A 14998-nucleotide genomic window follows, 5' to 3' on the forward strand; every position below is an offset into this window, starting at 1 on the left:
ATTTTTGAAAGTTTTAAGTCATATTCTGAACTATACTTACATTTGTTACTTTGCAGAATCTGTTTGTCCGACAAGAATTCCAGTGGCAGCTCGAGATGAAAAAGGATTTGACATTCTTGTAGGATTAGGTGTGAAGAAAAAGGTTAAAAAGAGAATTCAAATACCAACCACTAATGCAAAAGCTTATGAAGTAACCTCACGTGTTGACCTGTCAGAATTGACAAGGTATTTAAATTTATAAATACGCTTCTAAATTTAGCAAGATATTTTTCATTTGCTTGAAGTGAGAGAGACTTATTTTAAGATTTATATGAATGCTTGAGTGATGTCTTCTTTTTTCTCCCTTTCTACCTTTTTCAGGAATGTGTTTCCAGAAGGTCTGCCGCCATCCTATGTGTTCGTTTCCACTCAAAGATTTAAAGTAAAAAAGACATGGGATTTGTGGAGAATTCTGAGTCTGGATAAGAGACCACAGATAGCAGTCACTATTAATGGAGAAGAGAAAACATTATCATTCACTACAACAAGTTTAATAAATGGCACGCAAGTTATTACTTTTGCTGCACCTCGTGTAAGGGTAAGGAGTAAGTCATCATCATGCTGAAATACGCATTTAAGTACACGTTATTCCTTTGCCCTTTATGTTTTTTTTAAAAAGCATGGTCTTATTTTCGGCTGTTTAGACATTTAAAAATTGATGGGGGGTACTTTACCTATGTTTCCAGAGATTGGCCATAGTGATTATGACTGTAAATGCTTTGCAGGTGCTTTCTACTTAGTAGTTTCCATGAGGTAATTGCGAAGATCACAGAGACTTCTTTTCACACAGCTCTTAAGCTCACACAGCTTAACATATGCTGGAAAGTATCGTCTGCCTTTGATATGGAGACTAGAAAACGTGAATGAAAGTAGTCCATTTTTAGAGAGAGAATTTTTGTTAAGTGTCTAAATTCCTTGAAAATATATAATTACAGAAGTTACTTTCTTCTCCAGAAGAGTAGACAGCAGTTTACAAAATAAGCTGCATTTGTCTAGTTCTCTGTTGACTAAAAATTCTTTTCAGCTTCTTATTTTTCTCACTGAAGGGATTCCCCTCTTTGTGCAAACCAATTTTATTGTCTTCTAGTGTAATCTAAAGGTTCTCTTTCAGTCTTTCTTAGTAATTTCCAGTGAAGTATTCAACTCTTGTAAGAAAGATTATCAGATGAAACAGAGGGAAGGAATAGAACGTCTCTACTTTTGCATTTATAGCAGTATAGGAGATTCCTATTCCTACGGCAGGGAGTATTACTTAAGTGAACAAAGAGGGATGGTTCAGCAGACAAAGAGTGGGAAAGATTTCCTGCTGGAGCACTTCATGGCCAAGTGGGTTCAACTTTTCTGGGAAGCAGTGGCCCGCATTCGAATCCTTACTCCAAATCAGGTTAAAGGAATTTCAAATATAAATCCTCAGAGAAGAAAGGACTTGTATTCAAGAGAGGGTCTTAACTACTAAGCTTTTGCTAGGGAGAGTTATTTTATTCTTCTGTTACTGGATGGAGAATTTTTCTTTCCGAATTTCCTCTGCCTTTTTATAATTATTTGTAGGTGAAATAATTTTATTTGTTTTTAAGAAGCAGTGTTAAACTTGATTTACTGAAAATTGTTAGAAAATTTGGTTTCAAGTTAATCTGAACATTTGTATTTAATTGTTTCTGGCAGCTACAGTGACAAATCAATCTTTTTCCTGCAGTCCTAGGTATTCATGATCTTCACCGTGAAAAGAAGGCTATTGCTTTTTTTTATTTTGTGTTTCTCCATGCTTGTATTGCTGTTATGGGGAACAATAATTTTATGCCCTTTTCAGAGCTGTTCTCACTATAAATGCCACTATGCTTTTAAGGAACCTTTTTATTTAATAAACCTTTATGATAAGTTATTACTTTTACTCAGAAAAATGGAGATGTTATATGTTCTGATCTGTTGTTTATGTTATCTTGTAATGAGAGCTATTGTAAATAACAACCCAATCTACAAATGCAAATAAAGTAGAAACAGAGGTGCTATCTGAGGGTATATACTATTATGTGAAGTAAGCTTAATTTCTGTTTGTTTCCACAAAAGGTAACAAAGATACATAACATACTGAAAGATGTATGTTTCAGTTTCCTCTAATGTATACCAATTTAGCATTAAATACCAATTAAATACCAATCTCTCTTAAATTTCGCTATATAAAAGATAAGCGTCTAGTCTAGTCTGGGCTAAAGAGCTAGACTGTTTTTGAAATTAATGGATAGGCTCAAGAAGGTGGCATTTCTTCCCATGTTGAATTTTATTTCTAAGGTAGGTGAGATAAATCTTTAAAGGTATCTGTCATTTTCTATTGCTTGTGGAACTATGCTATTTGTTTACACTAAATCTTAAGCTTTAGAAACCTGAGGTTTTGTGAGATGATGAATGTAATATTTGGCTTATTCATTGCAATATTGTGATTCTTTCTGCCAATATCATGTTGTCTTTAGGATTTCTTTCATAAGAGATTAAGTAGAAAGACTTTCAAGTACCAATTTGTTTTCACTCTGATTTAAGGTCTGAAGTGTTTGAGACATTATACTGTTGCTGAAAAAAAGACGTCTGGCTTCATATTTTAACAAATACAGGTTTGAGCGTATTTAAGATCATAGACTGAAAAAAATCTACGTGAGTTATAAAATAATTTAGAAATAGGGATTAACTATTACCAAGTATCATCTTCTCAATTATAATATTACTTGGCAAATACTTTTTTGCCGGTGCAGTTTACAATTTTTTGTATGACAAAACCTGGAACATTGATCATCTCAACCATTAACAGTAGTTTAAGCGTTGAGGTACAGTTTGATGGTTATTTGAATTGAAGGCATTTTGTTTCAAACAGTTCTGTTTTCTTCACTTTCCTTAGACGCTGTTTGATGAAGGCTGGCATCAAATTCGTCTCTTAGTAACAGAAGACTTTGTAACTTTGTATATAGATGACCAAGAAATTGAAATGAAGGCCTTACATCCTGTGTTAGGTATTTACATCAGTGGCCTAACCCAAATAGGAAAGTATTCTGGAAAGGAGGAAACTGTACAGGTAAGCATACGCTAAAACCACAATAATTTAGAAATTTTGTGGTAGGTTAACATTGCATTGGTGCTTTGTGTTTTCTTGAACTTACTCTTATAATTTACACTAGGCTGAAATTTAATATACAAAATTTCAATAATTAAGAGGAAACATAAATGGTCAGGAGGACTCAGCACAACTGATACATCCTGTGCAGTGAGTGCTTAATTGGTCTCACTGGCTTCAAGGGGCATTCTTTTTTGCCGAAACACAAATTTGATGCAACATGGTCACCTAAATTTGGGAAACAGTGTGTCAAAGCAGGGGATTTCCTTTGTGCTTGACACTTGCGTATAATTTCCATCCATCGGTGTATGGGTTACGCTGGTAAAAGAGGGAGAGAACAGAATTTTCATGAAGTTTTTCCATCACTAGCTGTGAAGAAAGTACAAGACAGCTCTGTTTCTGTTGTACTGCAGTTATTTGATACTCAAACTACCACTGTTTGATTCTGCTGTAGAACCCTCCTCGAAAACGCTTCTCTATTCTGAGGAATAGAGATTAAAGTCCTTTTGCATTCAGCTCTTTGCAGGCGTCAAAAAGGTGGTTAAAATGTCAGACTGTATAGGTGAAGCCTGTGTAGAGCAGTGATGAAGACTATTATGTTGCAGTGTTCCAGATGTTGGCTAAATAGATTGTTTCCTTATATTTGGTCATAATGTTACTAATTAGACTGATAGTAACAGAAACAATACTAAGAAATAGTGAATTAGATAAGTAGATGTTATTTTTAGTTATTTTAAAAGCTATGCTTTGTTTGTACTCAAATTTCATGATCCTTAATGCTCCTATTAAAATATATTAGTGTGTTTTGAATCATCTTCATTAACTCTCTTCAGATGTTGTTACTCAGTTACTCATGAATTTTATGTATTTTTAACCAGGCTTCAGTTTTATTATTATCATATTCTAAAAGTGTACATGAAAACTTGGATGACACACTGTGCATTTCTGGTAGTAACATTGTCCATATACTGTGGTACCCCTTTGTGAAAAGCACTTACTGCAAGGAGAGAAGAGATTTCAGAATTGTAATTGTCTCATGCGTTTTCTCTGTTGATGCAGGATTGTCCCATTTTTATAGTTTTGTACATTCTAGTATTAGAGGGTTGGTTGGTTGTTGTTGTTGTGTCATGTTTTTTCTCTTAAGTCACTGCAGAAATGGGCCTTTATAGATTCCCAGTAATACAGTTTCTGAGTTAAAGAATGTTAGTAGCAAGACATGTTAGCTAAAGTAAAAATGGAAACATTTTAGGAATGTCAAATTGTATAAGATCCTCCTCTGATAGTGTACTAGAAGAAAAGTAGAAAATCTGCCTCAGGTTGCAATTTTATATTTCCAGATGATTACTATAATCTAGAAAAGGTATTTCCTTTCTCCACTTTCTCAGACTGTGATGCGTTCTGCAAAGCATTAACAGTCGAGCTTTGCCAGGCTATTTCTATTTAAACTATGATTATAGAGAAATATTTCAATGAATCTGCATACCGCCTTTCAGTGAAAAGGTATTTTGAAATCCTTTAAGAAAGAAATCACTTGGAGTTGGATACAAAATATGATACAAGAATCTTCTTCAGGGACACTTTGGTAAATTTTCATTAGATATTTTCTGGTGATATTTTGCTGAAGTTCTTGGTTTAATTAGGATCTTACTGGCTGAAGTGCTTTCCAGTATAGCGTTGATAAACTCGTGCACATACTTAAGTGTTGTGAATTGCAGCCATTTTAAATTTGAAAACTGGTATTACTAGGCATGGTATTAACAGACTGAATTTTCTGTGCTTTTTTCCCCTGTTAGTCCACCTTATAGTCTATAATTTCAGTAAGCATTAACAGGGCTTTTTTATTATTTTTTTTTGCAGTCATGATAGTTTATGCTAGAAAAACTGACTTCAGTGGTTTCATTTTTCTAGAGTACAGCGACAGAGCAGAATGGCATAAACTTTTGCTTACCTGGTGCCAGTATTTTTATTGGTTGTTTTTAAAGCTTTACATTATACAGATAAACTGTAAACCAAATTCTTTCAAGCATCAGGGATGCCTTCTGATGCTTCACCAAAACTTACTAATCTTCCATCTAGTAGAGGCAGGTCAGTGTAGAAACGTCTTCCCAGGACTGTTAAGGTAAAAACAGGCCTCTTCAGGGATTTGCTTGGCAGAGTACCATAGGATAAAGACCTGGAGGGAAGAGGGGCCCAAGAAAGCTGGTTAATATTCAAGGATCACCTCCTTCAAGCTCAGGAGTGATGCACCCTAACAAAGAGGAAGTCAGACAAAAATGCCGGGAGACCTTCATAGATGAACAAGGAGCTCCTGGACAAACTCAAACTGAAAAGGGAAGCGTACAGAGAGTGGAAACAAGGACAGGTAGCCTGGGAGAAATTCAGAGAAGTTGTCTGAACAGCCAGGGATCAGGTTAGGAAAGCTAAAGCCCAGATAGAATTAAGTCTGTCCAGGGCAACAAGAAAAGCTTCTACAGGTATGTCAGTGATAAAAAGAAGACTAGGGAAAATGTGGGCTGTCTCTGGAAGGAAACAGGAGATCTGGTTACCCAGCATATGGAGAATGCTGAGGTACTCAATGATTTTTTTGCCTGAGTCTTCACCTGCAAGTGCTCTAGCCCCTCTGCCCAAGTAATAGAAGGCAAAGGCAGGGACTGGGAGAATGAAAAACCACCCACTGTAGGAGAAGATCATGTTTGAGACCATCTAAGGAACCTGAATATGCACAAATCCATGCAACCTGATGAGATGCAGCCATGGGTCCTGAGGGAACTGACAGATGAAGTTGCTAAGCCACTATCCATCACATTTGATAAGTCATGGCAGTCAGGTGAAGTTCCCATTGGCTGGAAAAGGGGAAACATAACCGCCATTTTTAAAAAGGGAAAAAAGGAAGACCTGGGGAACTACAGGCTGGTCAATCTCACCTCTGTGCTTGGCAAGATCATGGAGAAGATCCTCCTGGAAACTATGCTAAGGCATATGGAAAATAAGGAGGTGATTGGTGACAGCCAACATGGCTTGACTAAAGGCAAATCATGCCTGACAAATTTGGTGGCCCTTCTACAACGGAGTTACAACACTGCTGGATAAGGGAAGAGCAACTGACATAATTTACCTGGACTTGTGCAAAGCATTTGACACTATCCCGCATGACATCCTTGTCTGTAAATTATAGAGAAATGGATTTGATGGATGGACCACTCAGTGGGTAACATGCTGGAGGGAAGGGGTGCCATCCAGAGGGACATGGACAGGCTTAAGAGGTGGGCCTGTGCAAACTTCATGAAGTTCAACTAGGCCAAGTGCAAGGTCCTGCATGTGGGTCATGACAATCCCAGGCACAAATACAGGCTAGGTGGAGAATGGCTGGAGAACAGCCCTGAGGAGAAGGTCTTGGGGGTGCTGGTGGATGAGAAACTCAACATTGAGCCGGCAATGCGTGCTTGCAGCCCAGAAAGCCAACTGAATCCTGGGCTGCATCAAAATAAGTATGGCCAGCAGGTCGAGGGAGCTGATTTTGCCCCTCTAGTCCGCTCTGGTGAGACTCCACCTGGAGTACTGCGTGCAGCTCTGGGCCTCCCAGAATAAGAAAGACATGGATCTATTGGAGCGAGTCCAGAGGAGGGTCACAAAGATGATTAGAAGGCTGGAGCACCTATGCTATGAGGACAGGCTGAGAATTCAGGCTGGAGAAGAGAAGGCTCCATGAAGACCTCATAGCAGCCTTCCAGTACTTAAAGGGGGCCTACAGGAAGGATGGGGAGGGACTCTTTACCAGGGAGTGTAAGGATAGGATGTGGGGTAATGGTTTTAAACTGGAAGAGGGTAGATTTAGATTGGACATGAGGAAGAAATTCTTTACTGTGAGGTTGGTGAGGCACTGGAACAGGTTGCCCAGGGAAGCTGTGGATGCCCCATCCCTGGAAGTGTTCAAGGCCAGGTTGGATGGGTCTTTGAGCAGCCTGGTCTAGTGGGAGGTGTCCCTGCCCATGGCAGGGGGGTTGGAACTAGATGATCTTTAAGGTCCCGTCCAGCCCAAACCATGCTATGATTCTATGAGAAAGGAAAAGGTTAGTTTTGGCTGTGCTGTTGTTACTTGTTTCCCGATAATATTGGCAGTCAGTGTAATTTGTGCTGTGCGTGTTTGGATTTATTGCCAAGGATTTGGGGCGGTGATTTCTATTATTTTAGAAAAGATAATCTTGGATTGATTATTTTTCTTTAAATAATTCTGTTACGCAATGTTTAATTGGTTGCACATATTAATCATTGTGAGTGTCCTGCCCAAAAATGTTTCTACATCTTTGATTTTTAACACTAGTGGACACACAGAGCTTTCAGTTTCTCTTGATTTTTAAGGTTTTCTTCATTTTTTAAAACTTGTTGATGATATAATTTAGGAAGAGTATACTTTAAACTAACTTAATGTCAGGCTATTAACACTTTCTCTAAAAAACGTCTTTTATGTTTTGAATTACAGTTTGATATACAAAAACTGCGAATCTACTGTGACCCAGAGCAAAATAATCGAGAAACAGTCTGTGAGATCCCAGGATTTGTGAGTATGGCAGATAAACTTTTGAGGACTACATGGCATTTTTTTACAGATCATTGTTTAAAGCTGACTCAATGAATTCTTAAAATAAGTAATACTGCATTGATTCAGCTGGTGCGAACAAATGCCTGTTACCTGTGCAGTGTCAAGTGACACAGAACTTGTCTGTTTTCAGCCTTAATTTTGCACAAATGTATTTTAAAAGTTTTTTTAGTTTAGATATTTGATGGTGGACATTTGACAGCACTATAGAAGAATCTCAGAATCTTCTGTTACAATTTAAGATTCTAACCATTATTAATCAATAAAACTACTAGGTTACAGCAGTGTAAAATACTTTAAATATTACTTTTTAACTTATCTGATATACTTCTTGCTACTTGTCAGGTCATTTAATCTCTGAAAATTTTGTACGTATCCAACAAACCCATATTTTAAAATCAACTTTTCCTATCAGAAGTATCTATGCTGATGTTGGCGTTAAATATCGCATTAACTGAAAAGTTGCCAAGTTTTCATTAAGTATGTTAGGGATCAGACAAAAATAAAATCCTGTTCAGGATTTTATAATTTGTGTACACAATCAGAAAGCTTATGGGGATCATTTGACCCTCTCTTTGCCCTCTTAGAGTTAATTATGCAATGAAATGTAAAACACATGCAAACAGATTTGGTAACCATTCATGACACACAGTTGGAGCCTGATTTTCAAAAACATTCGGCTCCTATCTGAAAATATAAGTAAGAGATTGTTTTATACATAACCTGTGAATCTTCAACATCCGGATACTTTATTTCTTGTCAGACCTGCACAGACCCCCAGCTAGTCTGGTTTTCTTCTGTTTATTCCGGGCTAGTGTGTCTATTGCAATCAGCCCCCTTATTAGGGCTTTTTCAAAACTCACAGCTTTCATTTAAGTAACGAGTAGATGGATTATTAGCTGTTCCAAAATCTGACTGTGTGTCAAGTACTAATGGGTCCGGGAACACTTTTGTAAAGTTAGTTTTAAATCCTGAAGTAGTTTTGTTATTTGTTCATTTAACTGCACCACATATCTTTTTGCTCTTTATAAAATAGAAGTAGGATATGAAAAGTAAACAAATGAAAAAAAATTTTGCATAAAGAAAGCAAACACCAAAAGTCCATCATGTCTTGCCTTCTCTGCGATTTGGGAAGAAGTCCAAGCAAAAAGATAGCTTTTTGCCAATTTAGTTTCACTTGCTGTTGTCGTAAATTAAATTTGGACTTTACCTGTGAAATTCTTGACTCTTCCATAAAATAAAAATGTTGCACGATCTCCAAGGAGGAATATGTGGTTCATGGTTGTATTCTGTCAGAGTGTGGTTGTCGCAGAGCTCCTGAACTAAGCAGAGGCTGTATGTACTAATTACAGCCTGAATTCTCTTTCCTGGAGATACCTAGCTGCACAGTAATTTTAAGCTCCCTCTGTGGTGAAAGATAACCTTCTCTAGAGGTTGCCTAAGATGAAAATGGAATACAGAGGAAGCTGTCTCTCTCCACAGACGGCGTATGAAGTCTGTGGTGACTGTGTGCATTAGAAAACTCCTGTATGTGGTGCAGCTAATGGTGGTTACTAAACCATTAAGACAGACAGTTTCATGGTCGGTATGCTGAAATATTTGGGGCTGGATTGTTCTGTGGTCTTGCAGATACTGGAAAACTCAATTAAATTGATAGCAGTGTCTACTGCAGTCACACAGGAAAGTGGGAAAAAGCTAGCCTTGCCTCTGTGCTGCCGTATGTTTTCCCAGATGCTGGATTCAGGCAAAGATCAGAGATTTTAGAAATATTTTGGGACGTTCTCTGACATGAATGAGTAAGCAGAGGATTTTTTTGATGAGATGTTCATCATCCTGGCAAAAGGTTTGACCCAAATCTAAACATTTAGTGTGTAAATATTTACATGGTTCAGTATTCATTCTAGTTCTGTCATTGCCTTCTAAAAATTGCTACTGGTAGATCCTGTCGAAAGACCCTTAAATGAAATGAACTAAAAATTCATATGCGTTGATAGAAGCTGCACATAAGTCTGAGAAATTCTAAAATTTTGAATTATAATTCCTTGACAGTTATAGCCCTAAATTTATGATTGTTTTTCGTAGTGTTTACAAATGAAAGGATTTTGCTTATTACAAATAGTACTGTACTCTTAAACTGTGTTTCTTCTCATTTCAGAATGGAGAGGTAGGCTCAATCCTAAACTGCTCAAACTCAGTTTAAGGTAGTATTTGACTTTATATAAACTTCTTATTATTCTAGGTAATATACACTTCATTTTGAAAAGTGGACAGAGGTTTGCTAAGTTTAAAAGTGCTGGATTTCCATTAATTAAACTCTAGACAATGGACAAATTAAAAATTGGTTTTCTGAAGAAACCTACTTTTATTAGAATAAATGGCCTGATTTTTTCCTCTGGTTCAATTGAATTTGCAGGGCTGGATGCTGTTGCAAAGTGAATGGGGATATGCACAGTCAGGTAGCTGCTACCTGCATCATGCTAATGGGAGCTCCTTGAAGGGGAGCTTGTTGGAAGGCTTAATATGATAGCTTCTCTAACCATCCTCGTAACTCCACTTGGTACCATTGCAAAGGAAATGTGGATTTGTGTTTTGAACGATCGTTTGACCCTGAGAAGAATTCCAATCAGAGAACATTGTAAAAAGTCTGCCTTACTTTAGAAAATATGAGTAAAATGTTGTAGAAAGTGTTTTAGATAACAAATACAAAATCTGCTTTTTTTTTTTTTTTATCTTGGATTCTTAAATTTTTGCCTTTCCATAGCTCTAAGAGCTTGCTGGGTGAAAAAGAATTGTAACTTGAGCATATCGATGCGTTTAAATTTTGGGTTCCTGACCTTGGGCAAATGGATTTCGTCTAGTAGCTCTCTGCTACTCTCTACAAAACTGAGGTTTTGTGTGGTCTCAATGGTGAGAAGTAAATACCTAAAAAATCCAACAACCTCTAGAGGGTGATGTAGTCTGCCAGGTTTTATTATTTACCACTGTTTGCATAGGGAGCATAGTTTGGAGGAGGTCATCTAATGGTCTTTGGACAATGGGCACCCTGGGGGCCATTACTTGTGACTTGTAGGAGTCAGTGGTAACAGCCATGCCCCATCTTTCCTCAAGTAGCTTCGTAGTTGGGACGCATGTCCAGGAGGTAGGAGACTTGGGCTTTACATTCTTTTCAGGCTTGCTACACGTGATAGCATGCCCATTGGTTGTGGTCATTATGCTATACGTAGTATTTATTAGATTCTTTTTACAAACGTTTATTAAATAATTACATAATTGATCACACTTCAAATGATGAATGTCAGTTAGTTTAGGAGAAGAGTTTTGCATGTTGTTAGATTTAAAATTATCAAAATATATGACAAAATATTTGTGAAAAAGCAAATAGAGTTTCAGATGTCAGCCCAATATCGGTACTTTCTTTTTTTTTTTTTTTTTTTTTTTTGAAATGATGAATTCATGCATGTAAAGTAGTTGGAGGGCAGTAGTCAGGTAAGCAGAAGATACAGCTGAACAAAGGAGTGAAAGCCAGGACCTGTGCAACCTAAGGAAAATCAGCTTTGCATAATGTTATGATACGTTTGTTGAATGCTCTTGGCATGTGTATTGATGGCTGGTTTCACTCTTGGTAGTGCATGAATGGTCCTAGTGATGTAGGCTCAACGCCTGCCCCCTGCATATGCCCGCCAGGAAAACAAGGACCTCCAGGCCCCAAAGTAAGTTTCCATTCTGTCTTATTGAGCCTACACGACTTTTTTTTTTTTTTTTCCCCAAAATCTTATGTTGGCCAGTCATAGTGAGGCAAATTAAAAAAGTAGGGGACAAGTTCTCCTAGTTCTGGTTTCCAATGTATGAATATAGTGATTAGGATCCTCAAGGCCAGGTTTTGCTGCTGTGACTCCTAATAATACAAATGCATCTTTTAAGGACAATGCTCATGGATGTAAAATCGTATTTCCTTGCTACTTTTCAGGAAATGATCTTGTACTGTTAATTGTTTGAGAATGAAATGATTTGCTAATAAAGGTCTTTTAATGGAGAGGTTTTTTTCCTTCTTTGTTAAAGAATGGATTAGATGCCTACTGGGAGAGTTCCACCTTAGCTGTTCTCGTGACCTCCCTTCAGTGTTGGTGAAGGACTAAAATGAGAACCAGACTTGAGTCTCAGATGTCTAACATGCCAAACTCAAATCCCTAGTGTTTTGCTGTAGTACCTTTCTCAAAAACTGTGCTAAGCAAGGCTTCCAGAGTTACTAACTTGCCTTATAAGGGCAGACAAGAAAACCCCAAACAGTTTGTCTTTCATTAAGCAAATGATTAAAAAACATCTACTGTCATCATAAGGGATTAAGTCAGCTGCAGCTAACTCAAGTCAAAGGGGTTTTTGCTACAATGGTAAGGATTTCTAATCATGGAATTGGAAGCCACAAGATGGAGATCATTATTATTTCATGTAATGGAATTTTTGTGGTCAAATTGGGCAAATCGTGTCTGACAAATTTGGTGGCCACCTACGATGGAGTTACAGAGTTGCTGGATAAGAAAAGAACAATTGACATGATCTTATCTGGACCTGTGCAATGCACTGTGCCATGTGACATCCTTGTCTCTAAATTGGAGAGACATGGATTTGACAGAGGGACCACTCAGTGGGTAAGGACTTGGCTGAATGGTCACACTCAAACAGTTGTAGTCAATGGCTCAATGTCCAGGTGGAGACCAGTGAGGGATGGAGTTCCTCAGGAGTCAGTACTGGGACCAGTGCTGTTTAACATCTTTGTCAGTGACATGGACAATGGGATTGAGTGCACCCTCAGCAAATTTGCCGAAGACACCAAGCTGTGTGGTGTGGTCAACATGCTGGAGGGAAGGGATGCCATCCAGAGGGACATGGACAGGCTTAAGAGGTGGGCCTGTGCAAACCTCATGAAGTTCAACCAGGCCAAGTGCAAGGTCCTGCACGTGGGTCATGACAATCCCAGGCACAAATACAGGCTGGGTGAGAATGGCTTGAGAGCAGCCCTGAGGAGAAGGTCTTGGGGGTGCTGGTGGACGAGAAACTCAACATGAGCCAGCAATGCTCACTTGCAGCCCAGAAGGCCAACTGAATCCTGGGCTGCATCAAAATAAGTATGGCCAGCAGGTCGAGGAAGGTGATTCTGCCCCTCTACTCTGCTCTGGTGAGACTCTACCTGGAGTACTGCGTGCAGCTCTGGGCCTCCCAGAATAAGAAAGACATGGATCTATTGGAGCGAGTCCAGAGGAGGGTCACGAAGATGATCAGGAGCACCTATGCTATGAGGACAGGCTAAGAGTTCAGGCTAGAGAAAAGAAGGCTCCATGAAGACCTCATAGCAGCCTTCCAGTACTTAAAGGGGGCCTACAGGAAGGATGGGGAGGGACTCTTTACCAGGGAGTGTAATGATAGGATGTGGGGTAATGGTTTTAAACTGGAAGAGGGTAGATTTAGATTGGACATGAGGAAGAAATTCTTTACTGTGAGGTTGGTGAGGCACTGGAACAGGTTGCCCAGAGAAGCTGTGGATGCCCCATCCCTGGAAGTGTTCAAGGCCAGGTTGGATGGGTCTTTGAGCAGCCTGGTCTAGTGGGAGGTGTCCCTGCCCATGGCAGGGGTGTGGGAACTAGATGATCTTTAAGGTCCCTTACATCCCAAAGCATTCTATGATTCTGTTATTCCTTGATTCCCAGGAAAGGGGTTACGAGATGAATTATTTTTTGCTGTTTTATTTACTTTATTTACTTGCTGTTTTTAATTACTCCCCAATAGCAGGTATCTGGGCTTGTAGCCAGAGTTTTGTGGAATATATTAGGGTTATGGTTGCTCTGTGCTAATTTTAAAATGCTCTTTCATATCTTTTGTGTGTTAACATATTGCTTCTCCATAGGGTGACCCTGGGCAGCCCGGGAATCATGGTTATCCTGGTCAGCCTGGTCCAGATGGTAAGCCTGTGAGTACTAAAAACTTAGTCATATATTGTAAATGCATAACTAACAGGAGAAAAAACATGTAACACTGATATCATATTTTCAAATTTAGATGATTTTTTCTCCATTCTTTGAAACTGTGCATGTCACTTAATCGCTATCTGAATGTAACAGTTCTATGAATATGTTAATCATAGTATTTTTGTTTCAAGCTAAAATATTGTAAATATGATAGGATGAGTTAGGCACCGTTGTAAAGCAGAGAATAGGCTATGGGTGCTCCTGTTGGTCTTTGCATCAGTTTTCAACAGTTACCGCCTTCTGACCTTCAGTCTTTACTGCTTAAGAATTTTTCATTAGAAAGCACTTTAGGGCAGCTAAAATCCCGCCTATTTTGTTTTAGGGATTGCTTCTCATGTTTAAGCTTCTTTCATTTAATTTCTTTTTAGACTGCCTCAAGTAGTCCATCAGAATCTGCAGATATGCATATACATTGTTAAAAATACAGATATTTTGCAGTTCTAAACATTATGTATTAAAACATACATCATAAAAATACCTGTATTTTTCTCTTACCCTAGATTGTATTTTTTAAGCTGGCATTCCATTAGTATGGATGATAAAGACTGGAAGAAAGCAAATGAGTAATATATGTCCCTAAAGTAAAAATGACAGATTTGGCAATGGCTCATCTGGTCTTCGTGGCTAACATTTTTTTTGTAATAAATGCAAATAAATATATAAAAATAAGGTTTCAATAAAAAACATATTAGATCTCTGAATCTAATTGGAAGCCTCTAAGATATTGACAGCCAAGCTTCTCTGTTGAGTAAGGTTTTGTTAACACCTTGCAGTTTTTGTATCCCCAAGGTGGTGGTGTGCATGTGCCTCTGGTGTGTTAAGAGAAGACAGGCCGAAAGCTGGGAGGCTTGACCACTCGTGTTTCTTTTCTAAGAATGTGGACCCTGATGTTGCTTGCTATTCATTAGAAGCTTTGTTATTTATATTAAAAAAAAAAAAAGAAAAAGGAAAAGGTAAAAGACAGGTGGGAGCATTACAAATAATTTGCTTCTGAAAAGAGGGTCATTTCTCTGCTTGGGTACCAAAAGCAGGGAAAGAAAAGTGCATGCACGTAATAGAAATTGTTAATTCATTGTAGCTTTTCATTCTTGATGTGAGGACTAAATTTTATGGTTGAGTCCTTGTAGTGTTATTCTGAAATTTCAATGGTGAAGTAGAAGAGGTGGTAATTATCATGTCTTAAAATCCACAGAAAATACAATTAGGGAGGAGTCCCAAATACAAGTGATAACAAAAATGTAAGAA

At 38.2% G+C, this 14998-nt stretch overlaps 1 protein-coding gene across 1 annotated transcript in view; it reads left to right on the forward strand.

The window, feature by feature from the left end:
* COL21A1 (collagen type XXI alpha 1 chain) overlaps nt 1–14998 on the forward strand; it is a 118271-nt gene that overhangs the window by 36916 nt on the left and 66357 nt on the right. The window contains exons 4-10 of the mRNA XM_074581581.1: nt 57–225; nt 361–577; nt 2924–3097; nt 7617–7694; nt 9889–9897; nt 11360–11443; nt 13633–13695. Coding sequence (XP_074437682.1) covers nt 57–225; nt 361–577; nt 2924–3097; nt 7617–7694; nt 9889–9897; nt 11360–11443; nt 13633–13695 — 794 coding nt within the window. The remainder of the gene's footprint in view (nt 1–56; nt 226–360; nt 578–2923; nt 3098–7616; nt 7695–9888; nt 9898–11359; nt 11444–13632; nt 13696–14998) is intronic.

Source organism: Larus michahellis, chromosome 3, assembly GCF_964199755.1.
Source record: "Larus michahellis chromosome 3, bLarMic1.1, whole genome shotgun sequence".
NCBI classification, from domain to species: Eukaryota; Metazoa; Chordata; class Aves; order Charadriiformes; family Laridae; genus Larus; species Larus michahellis.